Below are 22235 nucleotides of genomic sequence, written 5' to 3'. Positions count from 1 at the left end.
TCTGCCACACATCACATGTCCCTGTCACCAGACATTAGAGAGGAACCATCCTGTCGGGAAAGAGCTTAATTTCCCAGAAGGGCAGCCCACCGTCAGGGCGGCCCCGGGCATGCGTCCATGCATCTAGCTCTCAGAAATGCGGTCTCATTGTTGGAACTGAGAAGAATCTCCCTCTTCCTCACCATTTCTTCTCACAGTTGAACTAATAACCCCATTGATTGGTTAAAAGCTCTGCATCACCGGTATTACACCGGCAGACCCATCACAAACAGTCAATGGATTCGAGCCCTCTCTTATTGCATCCAAGAAGCAATATCTTAAATCCCCTTTTCTGATTCTTGTCAATACTGTTTTAAAATTGTCATTTTTGTGGGTATGAATGAAGCCAAGAACAAATTGCTAAATGTGTGTGCCATGAGGTCTCAGCCTGAGATGCTTCTCTTTACGTTGAACCCAGAGACGGCTTAAGAGGGAGCACAATATGAGGACCCCTGCCTAATTCACAAAGCCTTGCACAGCCAAGCCCCTCGGGCAAAAGACCCCGCATGGCCAGGAGCGCTGTACAACGATGCACCCCCCAACTTGATTTTTATCCCTCTAGACTCAGAAAATTGTAAGTCTACTGAAGATACTTCATGTGTGATTTCAACCCACCAGCAGACTACCAGGCTGTGCTGGCCCTGGGGATAAATGCAAAATGTACTCCATCCACATCAAGGATGCCCAACCAATGCCCAGATGATTGCCCAATCATATCAGGCAGTGGAGAGTTGCAGCTGCTGATAGTTTTTTCTAGTGCAGGACACCAGACTTTTTTTTACATATTATGTGTCTGGCAGGGGGCAAATGGTGGTTACGTATGGGTGTGTTTGGTGCTGTTTGTGCATGTTTGTGTGTAGTGTGGATGTGTTGTATTTGTGTGTGATGTTTGGGTGTTTATGTGTGTATGCTTTGTGTTTCTGTTTGGCTGTGCATGTATGTTTGTGTGACTCAGACTTCCAGAGCGATTGGTGTCTGCAGTGCACAACCCTCCCTTGAGGTCCCTGGCCACCCAACCTCCAAGAGAGTTTGTCTTAAACTGGACCAGAAAGCATAAATCAACGGAGAATAAACAAACAACAGAATGTGAAAGAATATATTCTACATTTATAAACCCAATACTAATAATAGGCACACTTCAGTGAATGCTTAATCAAGTAAACCTACATGGGCATACTGAACCAAGCATTATTCACAGCCACAACACAAGCAGCCCTGCCTCGTGTGGGATTCAAGACAGCCAAGGCCGTATACGGGGAGGGGATGTAGGCAGCATCCCTCCATCCCCAGATCAGAGCCAAGGACCAACAGAGCCTCCCTTGCTTTGCAGACTGAGTTATACCCCCTGGGAAACCCACCCACACCCCTCAGTAATCCCTCCCCGATGCAGCTCCTACACCACAACACCATGGTGTCCCAAGGGAGTGGGGGAGGGGTACCAGGTGCCACTGAGCATGCTCACCATAGAGATGGCTCTTGGGCAAAGAGTCACCTCCTTAAGACTGAGTCGCACTTCTGACTTCAGCTCTCTTGCACTGTGAGTCACTTAGTTTGGCTGATCACATATGCACCTCCACCTGAAAATGACTGTGCTTCAGTATCAGGGCTGGGGAGCCAGTTCATTAGTTTTATTTTTTTCCTTTTATAGGCCTCCTTTCATTTATTTAGTTCTCCTTTATTATTTTGTTTGTGTGTATTTTTAGTGTCTTGCTACAGGGCCACTTGCTTGCAGTGCACACATTTCTCGTGGCCTCCGCTTCTATACTGGGTGTCCACCGTGCGATGGTTCTCCATACTGCATCATAGTTTAGAAGAATGGCGTCAACCATCTCCGACCAGTACAACCAGTAGAGGCCGCTTACTTTCTAAAACGGTGGGGTGAAATAGCTTTACGGTACATCAGTAGCCTTAGGTAAGGCAGCTGAAATAAGCGACGAACAGCAATCGACAAGTAGATTCGAATTTGCTACAAAGCTGATGCTGCCTCTGCCAGAAAGGTCTCAAATAATACCCCATTACAATTCCGTTTTCATCCACATTTAAAAATAAATACAGGCAAGAAAATAACTGGTTTTCTATCTGTATTTATCTGTAAAAATCAGTAAAAACGGAAAACAGGGAGCCTTATGTATAACACACGCACTTTATCGACCTACTCAATACCTCCAACCTGTGTTTTTCTCCAAAGACTGGAGCCGGTATCCCCCAGTGACCTGCCCTGGGCCAGAGGCCGTTTGCTCCCGCTCCCTTTACGACCTCGGGCGCATTTCAAATGATTAACAGCAGCATCTATGGCTCAGCTAATTAGCTGCGAAGACTCAAGAGTCAATAAAGAGGCACAAGTGAACCAACAGAATACTGGAGGTGACGACGCTCCAATCCTAATGGTGCTCTCATGCTGATGCTCATATTACCCAGCCTGAGAGAAGCACCAGGATTGGCTGGAGCGGGCTGCCTCGAGCTCCGTCAAGCACTCAGTGCCTGTTCCTGCTTGCCACCCAGCTGTCTAAGACAGCTTGGGGTGAAGAAGTTTAACCCCTTGCATGCTGATGACGGCCCCCGTCCGTCATGCATCACGGTGGACTTGTGCTGATGACGGCAGGGGGTCGTCATGAACCCGCACTCGCATTAAAACGGCCGCACAGGCGCAGAATCGCGGCCGCGCCCAAGGGGTTAAAATATGCCCTTGCAAGACAGCTGACCACAGTGACATGTTTAAACTGGAGCAGCAACAACCACTGCTCCCCGCTGCCAATCAGCAGCAATGGTCCTGCCCTGTGCTGCCACTCGGCTCGGCTGAACTGAAAAATAAAATGGTAACAACATCTCTTCATTAACATTTTATTTTTTTATGTATGCTGCACTGTCAGAGGGGGGGGGGGACACTCCTCCACTCCAACGGAGGAACAACGGCCGAGTACAACAAGGATACACTATGCACAATACCTTTCTGTGATGACTGTCAAGCACGATGTTTACTAATTGGCCGCCATTTTGCAATGGTGTTGTGTAGAGTGTAGCATGGCTTTAGCACTCCAAGATGGCCAAAACATTGCTTCTAAACATGGTGGCCACGTGGTAACTTTAAAACAAGGAAACATTGTGCAGTACATTGTAAGTCTATTGTTGCTAAGCTTAATATGATTATAGTAAGTTTGTGCTCTACAGGGTTTTAGGGGATGCAGGTTATCTTTTATCAGCTTTATCTTTTTTACATTATCTTGCATATGATTATTGAGTTTTCATGTATGTTTTGTTGTGGGTGTATAAGTGCGTGAATGAATAGATGAATGAGTGCGAGGATGAGTGACAACATGCATAGTAAGACTCATTGAGCACCTACATTCATCAATGACTGAAAAGGCACTTTTAATTGTAAGCAATAATCAGTGACATACTCAATGCTATTTTTCTTTCCCAGAGGACATATTTTTACACTTTTACATAGGTTCTGCTCCTATGAAGGACCCCACTTCAGTTTGACGGCCCAGGCCTCACAAAAACGCTTACTACTCTTACAGCTGGAATTAACACAATCAACGTAATGATTACTTTGCCCCTACACAACTATCCTTGGGTTCACATCTAGCATGTAGCCCATCCAAGATCCAGTAGGCGCTATATGTAGAGCCTGCCAGTCCAAGGTATACAAATAGTGGCATTAATAAATAAATAGTATGATGCTGCAAAAAATCTATAGATGCCTTCCTGGCCGAGGAAATTTGCAAATATGTCTTCACTTTGCGTCCCCATCCTATATAAGCTTAGGAAAGTGTAATGTGATTTGGTGAAACAGAAATGTTGACTTATTTTCTGAAGAAGGTAGAGGTGCAGAGAAGGTAAGCTTTGGCCTTTGATGTTAGATGAAGGTCCTAGGTGGTGGTGGTGATATGCAAAGTAATTGCTACAAATTGATTATTTTTGAGATCTTGATAGGCCATCAATGTGCAACAATAATATGTGTAAATGTGAATTTGCTGAGGTGAAGTTGTTGTGTAGACATGTTAGGTGAATGCAAATACATTTGAAGAACAGAAAAGCTGTGGGCATTATACAGCTGTAGAAAAGAGTTATATTTGCTAACCCACCATCATTGTAGGTTTCTCTGATGTTGTGTATTTCGCTTGCCTTGTTCAGGTGGTGTCAGGAGAGTTCAGTGAGGACAGCGAGGTCTACAACTTCACCCTACAAGCCGGAGATGAGTTGACGCTTATGGGCCAGGCCGAGATTCTCTGTGCCAAGACGGTGAAGGAGAAGTCTCGCTTCAACACCATCCTCCGGAAACTGGGCAAGACGAGCACGTTGGGGCGTCAGGTCAAGGGCAAAATGCCGTGCCTGATTTGCATGAACCATCGCACCAACGAAAGCCTCAGCCTACCCTTCCAATGCAAAGGTCGGTTCAGCACGCGCAGCCCGTTGGAGATACAGATGCAAGAGGGGGAGCACACCATCCGTAGCATCATCGAAAAGGTCCGCTTGCCCGTTAATGTGGTGGTGCCTACTCGGCCGGCACGCAACCCATACGACTTGCACATCATTAGGGAGGGCCACCGCTACAAGCTGGTCAGCATCATCTCCAAGACGGTGGTGCTGTGCTGCCTGCTGCGCAAGGAGGAGGTGGCTCCCTTCCACTTCCTGCTGCTGACAGACATGCCCCGCTTCATGCTGCCGGAGGGACTTCTTTGCGGGGACCCGCTCTTTGACAAACTGGTGAGGGACAGCTCTCTGTTCTGCCAAGAGCAGCGTTTTAACCCTGATGAGTACTCCAAGGCGGTCAGGGAGGTGAAGACGGACTTCTCAGAGGAGTGCGCCAGCCCCCGCAGGATGCGGGTGTGTCTGCAGGGCTTCTCCTCCTCCAATTCAACAAGCTACGCCCAAGAGGAGCTCACACAGTCCTTCCAACGACTTTCCCTGTGCTTGTATAGCGGGTCGGTTGCACGCTCCAACGAGGACAACAGCGGCCATCAGAACTGCAGGGATGCCCTGGGAAGCCAGCAACAGCTCCCCCAACAGCAACTGGCCTCCCCCGATGTTTCAGACTCTGACCAGGAGTACGTGACTCCCGAATGGGTGGAACCTGATTTCAGGACTCGGGAATCAGAGATCCCATATGAAGAACTATGGACTAACCAGAACTCTGAGAACTACTCAGAGCCCAGCAGCAACCCCCCAGGTCTGGAGTGTGGCAATAAAGGCCAGCAGGATTTGATTTCTTTTGTGACTTCTTCTACAAAACTTGAGAGCCCCCCTGGGTCTCCACCGGTGCCAGCCTTACCTTCAGAAGAGCCTAGAATAGAGACGCCACCACCTGTGCCACCAAAATCCGAAGCAGTAAGTATTGGCTCATTCCTCTTATAACAATGGTGTCTGCCAATTATACAGAAGCGGAGTTTCTTGTGTACATATATATATATCCGGTGGCCAGGCATTTTGCCAAATGCCACAACAAAGACATCAATTGTCTTTCTTATTTTGTTATCGCCGCGGTTCCAAAATCTAAACGCGGCGGAAACAGATGGAGAAAGCTCAGACAGCTGGAGACAAAGTTCATATTGGAACTAGACAGCAAGTGGCCTAGGGGTCTTAACAATTCGGAGGATATGTACACATATCTATAGAAAATCACTGTGTCCATAAGTTTGACACAATATGCAGCTATCATTGCATTGAGCCTTCTGCCCAGTCACAAATTATTTCATTCTTTCTGCCATGTCAACTCCCATGACTCTCTCCTGCCCTTAAAATAGTCTACGCTAACTTTTTACAAAACATAACATATAATATATAACTTCATTCCAGATGTAAGACATACACTGGTAAATATTGATTGCAATAATGAATTTTATGAAATTGTATGTTTATGTATACATTGGAATGTATGACTATAGAAAATTTTAATTGACCAGTTTAGTCATTATTAATTGCACGTCAAACACATTTTTTATCAATTTTCTTTTTGCACTATTATCACAAAAAGCACTTTATGTAGGAATTTTGGAAATTTGTCATGGTTTAACAGTACTCGCATTATTCTGATTTTGAATACATGATTGCAGGATGTAATTTATGTATGGCATATGCTAGTTGGTCTGAGCAAAATCCTTTTGAGGCTGTATAAATGACCCATAGCGGGTAATAACTTCATAAATGGATTTAACCTGTCATTTTTAACCTGATGCTATATATCAGATGGCCTCATATTTGCAAATTATAAGACCACTATGCCATAAAATTGTTAAAACCTGCATTTAAGCAGTTAGTAAAACAGCATTTTAAATCTAATTTTTGTAAATCAACCTGAGAAAGACGTAGATTCGTGTGATAGTCTTTTTTTATCATGTCTATTAATCATGTGACCTACTGACCATGCAGTGCAGGGGGGTGTGTACATTTGGTGTTGAAAAAACGTATAAAACTTTAACGGTCGTGATATTTGCTGAATGGGATCAAGGGCTCTTGAAGCCCGAAACGCGTCATTGCAGGCTGGAGAAGAAACGCAAATAAAATCTGTATCTTGCCTGACTTGCTGTGGCTGTTTGAGTTCCTTCCTCGCCGCAGGCCGGAAGTGGTGGGAATTGTTTGGTGCATATATATATATTTTTTTTCAGCTCAAAACTTCACTCGCGGTGCAAATTAAGGGACTGCACTCTCAAGACGCTCGGTTTAAGATTTATTAACCCGAGATTTTCTTCACAGGACGCTACTAAAACCTACAAATATATATATATATTGAAAATAAGATTCCAACTCCAGTAACACTTCCATGGAAATCATCCAGGCACTCACGAATATCGTTTTCTTAGGCTTCTTTTTATTCAGTTACAGTATTGTAATATATATATATATATATATATATATATATATATATATATATATATATTTTTTTTTAAGATAGATAGATAGTTGCAAAACAGAAGCAGAGAACTCTGGGTAGTTCTCAAGTTTAGGTGAAGAGCAGCTCCTGTATAGAGCACCCTCCAACACCTGCGACACTCTGAATCTGCTCACCTCAATGTGTTCTCTGCTTCCTTTTTGCATAATTTCTGCACCACTTTAACCCTGAGTTGAATTGTTCTGATATATATATATATATATATCCTGTACTCCGTTTGTCTCCACGCTCGCGCAGCTCGCACAGCCAGCAAGCAGACTCCGGACACGGACCTCGAGGTGCTTTACAGATCTTTATTTGGCAGAAAGAGTCAAAGACGTTTCGGCTCAACGGAGCCTTGATCACATGACAGCGTTTTACATGTAAGGCACACCTTTTAAAGTGAAAGCAAGTGGTCAACTCAAATCACCTGTGCAAACTTACTAGTAGACATAGAAAATATACTATGTAATGTACCCAACTCCGTTAGTACTACACTTCTCTAAATAGATGTAAAATACATTTATAAACAATTCATATAATCAGTAATTTATACAGATTCAATATTGCATGTGACTTGAATTATAAATGGAATTCGTTAAAAAATCATGGTAAAATACGCATATCACTTGTACTGATCGTCTAAAAGAAACCATATTTACAAATATATACATCTCCTACCACACATTTCTCTGTACAGTTATAAATTCAGATTTTGATGCTTTATTCACAATTTAGGAACCTCGGATTGCTGGCTAAATCCATATAAAGTGCTATGTGCTGATTTTCCAAAGTGCAAAATGTGCTTTAAAGTGCATTATTTCGACAGAATGTGCAAAATTGGCAATATTAGTGCAAATACGCATTTTACAATATTCCTCGGTCCTAATATGTGTCACTCGTAATCGGTGTATCTGTACATGTATATAATATTTTCTAATGCGGAGGAGAGTTGGTTTATCGGTTTCTATTATCTTACTGCAATTTACATTGTAGTTTCTCATCAATGACGGAATCCAAATGGTATCACATTTCAAATAAGTCACAAGAATCTGTTAAATAGAATACTATATGGGTTATCATAGTTACCATGTCTCAATACTAATTATTATGGACTGAGTGAAAAATAAACATACAAGTCCTGACGGACCCATAACCCAAACCCAAAAATTAAAAAATAATAATAAAAAAAACCCTATGTTAAGACATCCTTGCAGTGTATTTCTTCTTATTGGTTCTTAACTAGGTTGATAAAACAGTGCACAGTGAAAAATGTAAACTAAAGACATAAAATGTTCTCAAAGCAGCATAACATTTACAGTAGAAATCACAATAATTTGTGTATGCTCGCAGCCCCCTCGGGATCTGTCCCAGCCTTCTCCCAGCCGGGTGACTGCCTTGGACATTATCCACGGGGGGGAGAGCGTACACTCCTGAAAAATTGAGTATTCTAGAGCAAGCAAGTGTGGAGGTCTTCTGTCACATTCAACCCGTGGGGCACCTTGGTGTTGAGCAGGAGGATATATTTCGTTTCCAGTTTCCTAAGTCTGGTTTCCCTATCTCCACCCCTTTTAGTGTTAATGACCGAATCGATAACCCAGTATCTGAGACCACTGTTGTTACTTTGGTGGTGGTCCTTGAAGTGGCGTGCAACTGGATATGTGCTGTCCATATTGGTTATCGCTCGCAGATGTTGCAAAATGCGTTTATGGACAGCATTCCTGGTGCTGCCCACATACTGCAAACCGCAAGGACAGCGCAAAACATATATTGCGTATTCCGTCTTGCATGTCAGTACTTGGGTTATCAAGTGTTCCTTCCCTGTGAATCCATCCTTGTATGTTTTGGTGTTTTCACCGTGAGTGCATGCTTTACAGATTTTACAATTGTAAAATCCTCTATTTCTTTGCCACCACTCTGTTTTAGTAAAAGGATCTGGGTTAGTTTTGACAATATGATCCCTTAAGGAGGGGGCTCTGCTGTAAGTTAAAGAAATAGACTTTGGCAGACTTTTGCCTATCACATTGTCCCTAAGCACAATGGGCCAGTGTTTATTCACTATTTTTCTTATCTGATGGTGTTGTGTAGTGAATCCTGTAATAAGTCTGAAGCATTCAGGCTCAACTTTATCAGGTATGGATGTATCTTGACTGGTAGGCTCCCTGTCCGCTTTTCTGATAAGGAGCTCCTCTCTACTCATATTCATGGATTTTTTCACAGCTTTGTCGATCAATTTTTTGGAGTATCCTCTTTCAAGGAATCTCTCCCTGCTCTCATTTTGTGCCTGCTTCAGATCCTCTGGGTTGCTGCATATGCGTCTTAATCGCAGCATTTCCCCATATGGGATACTGGAAATTAGATGAGCTGGGTGAGCGCTAGCCTCATGTAAAATGCTGTTGCCAGCTGTCTTTTTCCTGTAAACCCTAGATTCCAAACGACACCCCTTGATGTAGAGCTCAGCATCTAAGAAGGTAACTTTTTCCTGACTGAGTGTCGCGGTGAATCTGAGATTAAGGGGGTTGTCATTGATATCCTCAATAAATTTAAGGGCCTCCTCATGACTTCCTCTCCATATGACGAACAGGTCGTCAATAAAGCGGAACCATGCCACAAGATTATTCCTGATGATGTGCTGGTACCCAAGCCAGAGGACCAGTTCCTCCAAGCTCCCATGTGCAAACATGCGTAGCTTGGGGAGAAACTGGCCCCCATTGCTACCCCCTGTTTTTGGCGGTACAAATGTTGATTAAACAAAAACACATTGTTTGTGAGGCAAAAATTTAACATGTCCAACAACATTTTAGTGTGCTTTTCATTGCCTGGTTCCCTTCTGGATAAATAATACCGTATTGCATCAAGACCATCACTATGTGATATATTGGTGTATAATGCTGTTACATCCAGCGCTATCAGCCAATCCCCCTCCTGAATCTGTACTTCCTTGATTTTGACTAGAAAGTCCCCTGTGTCACGTATATATGACCCCAACTGCTGGACATACCCTTGCAAAAAATAATCTATATAGATTGAGGTATGTTCAAGAAGGCTCCCTCGTGCTGATATTATTGGCCTTCCCGGTGGATGGATAGGGTCCTTGTGTATTTTAGGTATGAAATACAGGATCGGCGTGACAGGGTGTTCAACATTTAAATAGTCAAATTCAGTGTCAGTAATGAGTTTGGCTGACCGCCACTTACATAGCTTGCGGTGATATTCCTCTTTGATGGTCAGGAGCTCACGGTTGTTAATCTTCTCGTAGCATGAGTAGTCATTTAGTTGGCTATAAGCCTCTTTGTCATAGTTTGTTTTCGTCATGAGGACAACATTCCCCCCTTTGTCACTGCTTCTGATTACCACATTTTTTTCTTTGTTTAGTTTATCAGTCAAAGCCTTGTATTGCTGTACCTGGGCTGAATATTTTCGCTTGGTGCCCCCCGTCTTAACTTGCAGTTTCTTTAAATCCGCTACAACATTTTCCTGGAAAATATCGATATTGTCTCTTAACAGGATGGGGTAGAATGTTGATGGGGCTCTGAATTGCGTAGTTGATGTAATTCTGTTACCACTCCCATCTATCCCCTTGTTAGTTTCACTGGAGCTAGGGGTTGCATCATATCCCATTCCTTCAGTCTCCCAGAGCTCCCTTAGGATACGAGTCCCTTGTGATGCTTCAGGTTGAATTGAATTGAATTGAATTGAAAATTCCATTTATATAGCGCATAACCACCCGAAGGCCTCGCAGCGCTAGGGACTGAATTCTGTGTGCGACTGCAGGGAAAGATTAATGCGCTTTTGAGAACAGATGGGTTTTCAATTCTCTCCTAAATGACATCAGGTTGCTGTTTTTCCTGAGGGACAGGGGTAGGGAGTTCCATGCCTTCGCCGCTGAATAGGTGAAAGAGCGGCCGCCCCATCGAGCTCTCTTGATTTTTACTTTGGTTGCCAGGTGCAGTGAAGCTGAACGTAGGGTTCTAAGCGGTACATACGGCGGTACTAGAGGGTACAGTACTGCCGGGCCAGTTTGATGGAGGGATTTGTGCAGGATGCACATGGCCTTGAATAGTGATCTTGAGGCTACTGGAAGCCAGTGAAGCTCCTTCAGGGCATTTCTCGCTGACTGCCAGCGAGGGATATTAAACAGTAGGCGGGCGGCGCAATTTTGAGTGACCTGAAGTTTTTTTGTCACTGATGCCGGGGCCCCAAGATATAAAACATTTCCGTAGTCCAGGCGGGAGAGAATCAGGGCCTGGACCATGACCCTCCTCGCCTGGAATGGGAGCAGAGGGAGCACTTTCCGGAGCATTTTCATTAGCCCTATGCATACCGAGGCAGTGATAGTAGCTTGGGACGAGAAGTCTAGCGCTCTGTCCAACCAGACTCCCAGACTCTTTATCTGCTCTTTAGGAGGGGGGGGAGTACCGAGACACAGAGGCCAATCATCCAGGAAGGAGGTAGGGGAGGAATTGCCAAGCACCATGATCTCGGTCTTCTCCCCATTGAGCTTGAGGTGGGAAAGTTGCATCCACCCAGCTACAGCCTCCAGACATGGACCCAAAGTGTTCGACGAACCCCCGTCGTGGTCCAAAGAGACCACGAGTTGAGTGTCGTCAGCGTAGGTGACAATCCGCACACCAAAGGGGAGAACGATCTTCTCCAGAGGCTGCATATAAACATTAAACAGCGTGGGGCTCAGGGAGGAGCCCTGAGGAACCCCACAACTGAGAAGATGTTTTGATGATGTCACCTCGCCCTCAAATACCTGGAAGAAGCGTTCCTCCAAAAAGGAGGTCAGCCACAACAGGGCTGCGCCCGACACTCCCAAGCCACTCAAGCGATGTAATAATGTGGCATGGTTCACAGTGTCGAATGCGGCACTGAGGTCCAAGAGTATGATGGCTGTTTTACCACCTTGGTCCATTATGGCTCTCGCTGCCTCCGTGACCGCTAAAAGAGCGGTCTCAGTGCCATGTTGTGGGCGAAACCCTGTTTGGGAGACCTGAAGCAATTTGTTGGATTCCAAATATTCCCCTAAGGCTTTGTTGATATGCCTCTCCAGCAACTTACTCATCCATGGAAGCAGCGAGATAGGGCGAAAATTGGATAGATTGTTAGGGTCCAAATTCGGTTTTTTTAACAAGGCCCTTACCATTGCACACTTCCAGGCGGCTGGTACAGAGTTGGAGGTAATGGAGGTATTAAGAGCCTCCAGCAAACAGGGGCGGATGGTATCCATTGCTTTGACTAAGGTTTGGGGTGGAGCCGGGTCATTTGGGGATCCTGAGGTAACCTTCTGAGCAAGAGAATCTAAAGTATTAGGGTCCAGGAGTGGAAAGGTAGCCAAGGAGCAAGAAGGGGGCAAATCTGAATCTGAGGTGGGCAGTGGATTAGTGCCCCCATCATTTGCTGCTAATTGGGAATAAATGGCCTGAATCTTCTGTGAGAAGAAAGTGGCAAGATCCTCACAGCGGGCCTGCGCCCCCTCTGATATAGGTCTCTCAACAGGAAGAGATATCAGAGATTTAGCGATCTTAAAAATTTCCCTCGGTGAATTAGCTGCCATATTAATTTTATTTTCATAAAACTTGGCTTGAGCAAGTTTTATCTCCCTCTTGTAGTGCTTTATAACTGCCCTGTACTCCAATTTTTTAGATTGAGAGCGGTCTTTCCTCCAGGCTCTCTCCGCTTTCCGGCATGTTTGTTTCAGGGCCCTAAGGGCGAGAGAGTACCAGGGAGCGACTTTGGGCCTTCTGATTGTTTGCAGGGAGCGTTTTGGAAGGACTCGATCTAGAGAGTTGGAGATCCAGTTATGAAAATTATGGACTGCTAGGTCAGGATTCTCTGTTTTTTGGGGCAGTTGTTCGGAGAGGGCCTGTTCCCAGGTTGCTCGGCCTCGACTGTTAAATCCATATCTGATATTGCTCCATCCTTGTTTTTTAAAGCATAAAACTTGCGTAGCTTGAGCTTCCTAACTGCCTTATACGCATTGCATCTCGTGTCGGCATAGTCAAAGTCGCACGGGGGTGCGAAAGAAAGGCCAAGTTTGAGAATATTCTCCTCATTTTCTGTGAGTGTTATTTCGGTAAGGTTAACAACAGTGCGGTTGGAAGTTGCTTCTATTCCTGTTGAAGGGCTTTGGTTCGCCCTGTTCCCCCTCCTCTCTTCTTTTGCGCTCCTCTTTTTTGCCATCCGCGACCTCTGGCGGCGCCTGTAGTTTGCCCTGTGTTTTCTTGACTGCCCCTTGCATGGGACCTCAGGGTGTTCCGCCTGTCCTGGCCTAAAAAAACTATCTCCTGGCCTGGTGTGAGTTTAGGTTGATTCGCCGATTCCGCCTGTCTGCGGCGGTCCGCTTCAGAATCAGTGTCGGGGTCAGAGCTGAATGTGGCGTTGGAGGATTCACTCGTTCTGTTGGCTTCCTTGGTTACGGATCCGGATTGGCTTGGGGGATTCTTTTTATTCGCTTGTTGTTGTTTGGGGCCACTCCTGCGCAGAGTGTGAAATTTACGCGCAAAAGTAAAAATCTGGCCAAGCTCATAATCATTCCTATCTCTCTGGAATTTATATGATTTCCTTGCCACAATTTTTGCCTCTTCTTTCTTTAGACGCTCTTGCATGATTTTAGATAGTCTATTCTTCTCGTCATGTTCCCCCAGACCCTCAATTTCCTCTTGTAGATCCGCTATCTCAATGAGGAGTTTGGCTCTGTCTATATATGTATGGCATATGCTAGTTGGTCTGAGCAAAATCCTTTTGAGGCTGTATAAATGACCCATAGCGGGTAATAACTTCATAAATGGATTTAACCTGTCATTTTTAACCTGATGCTATATATCAGATGGCCTCATATTTGCAAATTATAAGACCACTATGCCATAAAATTGTTAAAACCTGCATTTAAGCAGTTAGTAAAACAGCATTTTAAATCTAATTTTTGTAAATCAACCTGAGAAAGACGTAGATTTGTGTGATAGTCTTTTTTTATCATGTCTATTAATCATGTGACCTACTGACCATGCAGTGCAGGGGGGTGTGTACATTTGGTGTTGAAAAAACGTATAAAACTTTAACGGTCGTGATATTTGCTGAATGGGATCAAGGGCTCTTGAAGCCCGAAACGCGTCGTTGCAGGCTGGAGAAGAAACGCAAATAAAATCTGTATCTTGCCTGACTTGCTGTGGTGGTTTGAGTTCCTTCCTCGCCGCAGGCCGGAAGTGGTGGGAATTGTTTGGTGCATATATATATTTTTTTTTTCAGCTCAAAACTTCACTCGCAGTGCAAATTAAGGGACTGCACTCTCAAGACGCTCGGTTTAAGATTTATTAACCCGAGATTTTCTTCACAGGACGCTACTAAAACCTACAAATATATATATATATTGAAAATAAGATTCCAACTCCAGTAACACTTCCATGGAAATCATCCAGGCACTCACGAATATCGTTTTCTTAGGCTTCTTTTTATTCAGTTACAGTGTTGTAATATATATATATATATATATATATATATATATATATATATATATATATATATATATATATATATTTTTTTTTTTTTTTTAAGATAGATAGATAGTTGCAAAACAGAAGCAGAGAACTCTGGGTAGTTCTCAAGTTTAGGTGAAGAGCAGCTCCTGTATAGAGCACCCTCCAACACCTGCGACACTCTGAATCTGCTCACCTCAATGTGTTCTCTGCTTCCTTTTTGCATAATTTCTGCACCACTTTAACCCTGAGTTGAATTGTTCTGATATATATATATATATATATATATATATATATATATATATATATATATATATATATATATATATATATATATTAAATGCTGTACACCAGGATACCTTGAACAGCAGGCGCTTTGTTATCTGTTGATACAATGTGCAGCAGCTGGCTTCTGACGCGTTTCGGCTCCTTGCCTTAATCATAGATGGATAGTTATTAGCAAGGCCTCACTTATAACTGTCCATCTAGGATTCAGGCAAGATAATAAAGTGTCTGCTGTTTCAGATATCCTGGTATACGGCATTTTCTGTTTTGTTTTTGTGCAAGGGACCCCCTGTTCCCATAATGCCGACACTGCCCTGCTGTGGCCTTCGGCTTCCTGAACAGGTGATGTTTTGGTGATATATATATATATAGTAATCTATATCTATACTACTATTATAAAGAGAGAACACAAACCTTTTGGCAAGGTAAACTCGGGAACCACAGCGCCAATCCACACACCCGATACATCGTTGTAATCCTCAGGGTTTGCAGATGGACATAGGCTATAGAAATGAAAAATAAATACGTTATTAAAAAATATAAGTTACAAAAAAAAGTAGTCCCTTCAAAGTAGTGCCGGCCGCGATGTGCGTGCTGACATCAGGAGCGGCGTAGAACAGCGCGGGTTGTGTTTAACAGATTATCGCCAGCAATAAACGCCCTCTGGCAGAAGCAACGCTTTCACTTTCATCTGTGCGAGGTGCTTTCCTTCCCTGCAGTATACAGACCGCACATAAACGGAGACAAGCACACGCTCTCCGCCCCGGGTCCGCAACAAACCTCGCGGGTTTCTCCAGCTGCAGCAGGTAAGTGGCTCTGAGCTGCCAGCTCTGTCCATGGGGTGCTCCTTCTTAAATCTGCAATATTGGGCAGCGAGGCACTCAAGCTCCCGTTCTCTGGTTCGGCAGGGGGTGGGACCCCCAAACCTCTGCTCTGGGCTACGGTACCCCCGCACCACACACTCGATGGCTCTCCCCTGGAAGGACTTCCTGCCGGCGGGGCCGCCGGCTTTCTGCATGCTATTTTGTTTGGTTTTTATAGCGCCAACCATCTGTGCGTTTACATTCTCTTTCCAAACGCTGGATTTCGGGAAGACATTGCAGAGGCGTGGGCCACGAATTGCAGAAAGAGTGGATGACATTAGGGAAGGAGGACAGGATAAGAGCTTCTTAAAAGGTGTTCGGTCGGAAGGAATAAGGGGGGGTGTTAAACGCAGACCAGGCGTGGCCAAGTTAATCTAAAGCACCCCACGATCAGTACAACGAGGCTCGGGTCAGTCCGTTTATACAAAGTAACTCAAAAGATTAAGTTGAAACTTAAAACGTAAAAGTTTTAAAATCAGCACATACAAAATGACGATATAAAAGCATACAAATACGTAATGGGTTACAGAATAAAAAGAGGACAAGATGTCAGATATTGAATGAATTACGTATTCGGAAGGCCGACGTCAGAAAATTGCTGACATAATAACTAAACAATTCATTCAGAAGCATATGTAGAAAATGCAAAGCGGGTTTTCTCTGACAGAAGCCATCAAATGCAATAACTGATTTTAAAAACGTCTTTATCTGAATTTCATAATATTTACCCAAAAAAATTTAAAGTGTACAAGACTCGGGTCAGTCCGTTTATACAAAGTAACTCAAAAGATTAAGTTGAAACTTAAAACGTAAAAGTTTTACTTACCTTTCAAAACAAAATAAATGCCAGTACTGCCACTCTATTTAAGGTAATTTCAAAGGAACGTATTGACAACTAAACAATATGTGCCTTAGACCTTTTGTTCAGTGTGAAATAAATCAATTTGCCAGTGCCAGTTTCTCATGCTTCAATTATGGTGCAGTGTGCTCTCTTCGTCCTGTCAGTACCTTTAGCTACGATTCTGACGCGTTGTAGTCATTCCTCTTCTCCAGGACTGTCCCGCTTCATTTGGCTGTTCACTGGCAGTTATTTTGTTTTGAAAGTTACTGTGGCTAGGCCTTACTGCTTCGAAGCCCCAGCCCAGTGTTGGTATCAGCCTCTTACTTACCTCGGCACTCGCCTCTGTACTTCTTCTGGCTAGAGACAGGTGTGGCCTTTGACAACAACACGTGGCACCACACACACAAACTGCACAACACGCCACTCGTTCGTCTCCTTACTTTGATGCTTTGCCATACCAGGCCTCCCAAATATACCCAAACTGCTGCATGGTGAACTCTCATACTGAGGGGGTCGAAAGAAAGCCAACTACGGCCATGTTTACACACGAGTATATGATTGCCTATTATAGGCAAAATTACCGGTCACTAAAAGAATAAAAACATTTGTCATTTTGCACCCCAAACATCTATTGCCAGCTTGCAGTCGCAGCCCCTCCTGCCCACCCTCCCTTGCAGTTTGCTGCCCCAGCCCTTCCCAGCCACCCTTCATTGTCTGCTAGCTTATTCAGAACCTCTCGCCCACTCCTTTGTCAGTTCGCTGCCCCAGCCCCTGCTGCCCACCCTTCCTTCTCCATGTGCTTCTCAGACGCCTCAGTGTGATTGCCCGGACACCCTTCGCTCCCCCGTTGTCTTCCCATTAACCCTGTCTTTCTTTTTTGATGTTCTCCCCTATTTGTTACTTCCTCCCAAACACGATCCGTTGTTGTTGTATCTATACTACTATTATAAAGGAAGAACTTTGAGGCTTTGAGGCAGGTAAACTCAGGAACCACAGCACCAATCCACACACCCGATACATCGTTGTAATCCTCAGGGTTTGCAGATGGGCATAGGCTATATAAATTAAAAATAAATACGCTATTAAAAAATATAAGTTACAAAAAAAGTAGTCCCTTCAAAGTAGCGCCGGCCGCGATGTGCGTGCTGACATCAGGAGCGGCGTACACGTGAGGAGCGGCATACAGGAGCGGCGGAGAACATCGCGGGGAGGAGCGGCGGAGATCAGCGCGGGGAGGAGCAGTGACGAGGAGCGGCGGAGATCAGGGGAGCAGCGGACATGGCCGGCAGACAGGCGGTGAGGATCGGCGGGCAGACAGTGAGGAGCGGCGGCGGGGAGGAGCGGTCAGCGGCGGATGAGGTAGGGCGCCAAGCTCCAGTCAGCAAAGCAAACGTGAGGGAGGAGCGGCGGCGGGGAGGAGCGATGACCGAGCCACAGGTACCGGAGGAAAAACAAACGTGTGCAGGAAAAAGTAACGTGGGCAGGTTAACATGAGGAAAAATAAACGTGTGCAGGTGACAAAAGCGTACAAAGTGGAGCGGGGAGCAAACGGGCCATTACAGGATGAAAAAGTGAAACTGGGCATTACAGGGAGGAAAAAGTGATGTGGGCAGGTTAACCAGAGGAAAAAGAAACGTGTGCAGGTGACAAAAGCGTACAAAGTGGAGCGGGTAGCAAACGGGCCATTACAGGACGAAAAAGTGACGTGGCCAGTGACGTGGGTAGGTACCAAACGGGGCATTACAGCAGGAAAAAGTGATGTGAGCAGTGACGTGGGCAGGTTACACAATGTTTGGGCGGGCGGGGCCCTGAGCCATGATTGCTCCCGGACAACGTCGGGACGGGCTGCTAGTATATCATATAGTGAAGCGACATACCCTCTTCCTCTCACAGTAGTGGAATTATATTTGGAAGCATTAATCAGATATGGAATATTAATCAAATATTACACAACCATATTTTATAACATTTATTTATTTAAGTAGCTTAAGTAGCTTATACAGCACACAGCTACCCCCGGAGGGGTGTCCCGGCGCTAGAAACAGGATCTCAGGGGAGGGAGGGGTGGAACCAGCTTCATACAGATCTATATGCATCTAATCCTGCTTATGACTCATTGGGAATTCCATTTTCATCATTATTATGTATGTCGCTTTGGTTGCCTCAGATGGTCATCCCCACAGATATTTTTCCTCACAATGTCCATACTGGATTACATCACTGAGATCTCATTTCCCTCATGGAATCTTTCATAATCTCGAGCCACCGGTTAACTACAGTTTGTGTTTTTTCATGGCACACAAATGTTCCAATCTTGTTTTTTGCAATTTACTGCTTGAACTTTCAATATCTCTACGTTTACATGGACATGCTATTGGGTTCACTACGGAAGTACTCTTGCTAATGAATCTCTGGTGGATAACCTATTTCTTTCCATTTACTTCATACTCCTATGTGTCCTTTCCATGTTCACGTGCCTTACATTTTGAGCCTGTCCTGAGGTTTTCTGTTGAGAGTGTAACTGTTCATTCTCTGCCTCATAGAGGTGGCTGAATCTGATCATACCACCTATAGAAGGCGCTTTCCAATATGCCATTGTCACTAGGTTGTTGTTCCTGAATATTGAGTCTGGAAAAGTGGTTATTTCCTAATATCAGACCTAAAATATTGAGGGGGAAAAGTTTGACAGATTTACTGCACCTGACACCACATATATGTACCTTTACCATACATGTATGTCTTCACGGTGTGCAGATGATGAGTTAAGAATAGTACATCTACACCTGCCTGTGTGCACTTATCTTTCAACTTTTTTGTCTTCAATATTTTGGCTATGATATTAAGGGACAACAATATTCTCTACTTGATATTCCAGACCATTACTGGAGGCCATTGTGGATCTCTTCAAACAGGAGAGAAGAACTGTGGCGATTTAGGGGTTGATTGCCAACTCTGGGACCAGGCATGACCAGACACACGTTTTTATTTCATCTTCCCCATGTCCACAAGTTATGTGATCTGAAGTAAACTATGTTAGCTCTCTTGGTTTCAATTCCCATAAATTCCAAATGTTGTAAACACATGGAACTAGGCTACCCCAGAGCAGACTCTTCATAAAAACTAGAAAGATCTAATGGGCTGTTTAACCAACTAAACTGATGAATATGACTCGTGTACCACATCTGGGCTAATAAAAGGCGGTTCTGACAGAAGAGCTGGCTGGCTGAAACTTCTGTGTAACTCATTAGAGCATTGGACTGTTGGGAGCTCAATTGAAGTCCATGGTAAAGGCTGTCTGCAGTGAAGTTTCAGATGGATTTATATTCATGGAGCGGCTTTTCACACTTCTAACTCCAGGAACAGCTATGGTGACATAACCACTAAAATACACAACAGTCGATAGTGTTTGCTCACGACCTGTGACTAGCAGGGCCACAACCAGAAAGTAGCAAGCAAGTTATTATGTATATTTTGATCAAGCTGGGTTGTAATTAGAAGGATGAAAGGCTGAGCAAGTCTGACAGTGTTTAAAATTCTTACCCGTAGAGTCAACCGAGATTATCAGACCTCGCCGCTTCCTATTTATGCAGTACATCTCTTACGCTGCTCTGAATAAATGAAAAGTGTCATTCTTCAAGCTTTGCTGAACATCGTTCAAGGCAGGCCTCACTTACCTTGTACGATCTGAAACTGGGGCGTTCGTTAACCTGTATGAATGATCGACGCAGCGATGGCCTCTCTCTAATTTTATAAAATGCGCCTGTCGTTGGTATGCCACAAAAGAGGACCAATTTCTGTGGAAACATGCGTCTCTCCTGCCTCTACTTGTAAGATTTTTTTTTATATATATATAGCCCTATATACTGAATTATCCTGGTGAATGTTTGAAGTATTTCAATTGAGCACCAATTTGCCTTCTTCGACAGCGTGGGGGGAGAGCAGAGCGCATGCGCACAGTTTTCAGCCCGAGCTGTCACTAAATTTTAATGCATAAGTTTGAGAGAGGCCTTGGGGCCTTTCTCACTCGTATTGCAGGTGAAGCATTGCCGGGCCAATGCTTTAATAGCCTAATAGCCCGTCGTGGTGGGCTTTGCGGGTCATTACAGGCCTGCTCCCTTGATAAAGGCCCTTGCTGAACGGTGAAGCTGGTCATTAATATAGCTTTATAGCCCGCCGTAGAGGGTTATACCGGCTATTAAAGGCCCTCTCCAGCAGGCGCGGACCTTTAACAAGGGAGAGGGACTTTAATAGCCGGTATAGCCCAGCTACGAAGGGCTATAAGGCTATTAGAACATTCTGCCACTAGGGGGCAGAATGTTCTAACAAAAAAGAACAAAGCCTTATGGGAGCGTGAGGGGATTGGAATCCCCTCAGGCTCCTTGAAGCTTTTGTTCACAGCCAGAGCTGTGAACAAAGAAACATTGGAATGTTGGGGCTCCGGGCTTCTACCAGCCATTATAAGCCCGGAGCACCCCATTGTTTTCAATGGAGCTCCCAACATTCCAATGTTCTAATGGGCAGTATGCGGTACAAACGGGGGTGGTAATGGACGGAGCATCTGAACCAATCAAACACTCACACCCAGTCAAAAGATCTAATGGGCAGTATAGCCCACCAGGACAGGCTTTAAGGCTATATTATAACATTGGAATGGTGGAGGCTTCATGAAGACTATGGAGTAGCTCCAGGCATACATTGGCTGGTAAAAGATCCAACATTCCAATGTTTGTCTTCATGGTTCTCCCTTTTTAATTTAGAACATTCTACCCTCAGTGGGGGGAATGTTCTACTAGCCTTATAGCCCATCTTCCTCTGGCTATATAGGTTGTTAAACTCCCTTTCCTTCGTTATAGGCTGTGAGCCCAAAGGCTATAATAAATTCACATAAGGACTTCTTAGGTATTACCTTCTATTTGTGTCTACAAGGTCAATAATAGGTCGGTGTGATTTTTTAGGCATGTGGTCCTCATTAGATGACCCTTCCCACCCCTTACCAGAATGATGGAAAGAGGTGATGGTAGGGTAGGGGTGTTTTGCTCTAGGAATAATCCCGCAAGGGCTGCCTTCCAATGAGGGAAGGCATGTAAGAGTCAATAGGAGGAGCTGGCCTAACAACTAGGGTGGTCGACCTTGAATCTGGGGAACTGGGTTTGAGTCTCTGCAATGACGCTGAACATCCGGTGATTCGGGGCAAATCGCTTAATCTCCCCGTGCCTAGCAAAAATGAATGTGTCCTTGTGTAACGCAACTGGTGCTATGTAAAGCACTCTGATACCCGATTCGGGTCAAGTTTGCGCTATATAAAACTCTGTAAAAAAAAGAAAAAATAGAAGGAACATCCTCTAACTATTTGGATCAATCAGTTTCTTGCCTGAAACGCATCCCAGTTGGCCAGACTTTCAATTACTCTTAGAAGCAATAGGAGCTTTACTTTTTTTTTTTTTTTTTGCAGATTTATATAGCGCAAACTTAACCTGAAGGTATTGGAGCGTTTTACATGAGCACCAGTTACGTAACACAAGGACACATTCATTTTATTTTTGGTAGTCACGGGGAGATTAATTGATTTGCTCAGAATCACAGGATGTGTTGTCGATCCCGAGGCTGGAACCTTGATTTCCCAGCTCCAAAGTTCAGGAAACGCTGTACATAGCAATGAAGAAATAATATCTACACTGCTAGGAGCGTGGATATAGAGAGAGGGTTGCTGGTTTGGTGGTTACAAATGCAGCAGTAACAGGATGATACATAGATACAGCGCACCATAGTTATAGTAACTAGTAACGAGTGGAAGCTGTAGGCGGGTGAGGGCGGTGGATGTGTCCGTTGGCTTTGGTAATGTTCTACTGAGAGGAAGT

At 44.4% G+C, this 22235-nt stretch overlaps 1 protein-coding gene across 1 annotated transcript in view; it reads left to right on the top strand.

The window, feature by feature from the left end:
* GAREM2 (GRB2 associated regulator of MAPK1 subtype 2) overlaps nucleotides 1–22235 on the top strand; it is a 421755-nt gene that overhangs the window by 304276 nt on the left and 95244 nt on the right. Inside the window, exon 4 of the mRNA XM_086925514.1 lies at nucleotides 4177–5370. Coding sequence (XP_086781640.1) covers nucleotides 4177–5370 — 1194 coding nt within the window. The remainder of the gene's footprint in view (nucleotides 1–4176; nucleotides 5371–22235) is intronic.

This window comes from Lissotriton vulgaris, chromosome 6 (genome assembly GCF_964263255.1).
Source record: "Lissotriton vulgaris chromosome 6, aLisVul1.2, whole genome shotgun sequence".
NCBI classification, from domain to species: Eukaryota; Metazoa; Chordata; class Amphibia; order Caudata; family Salamandridae; genus Lissotriton; species Lissotriton vulgaris.
This window is presented reverse-complemented; position numbering and strand designations above follow the sequence as displayed.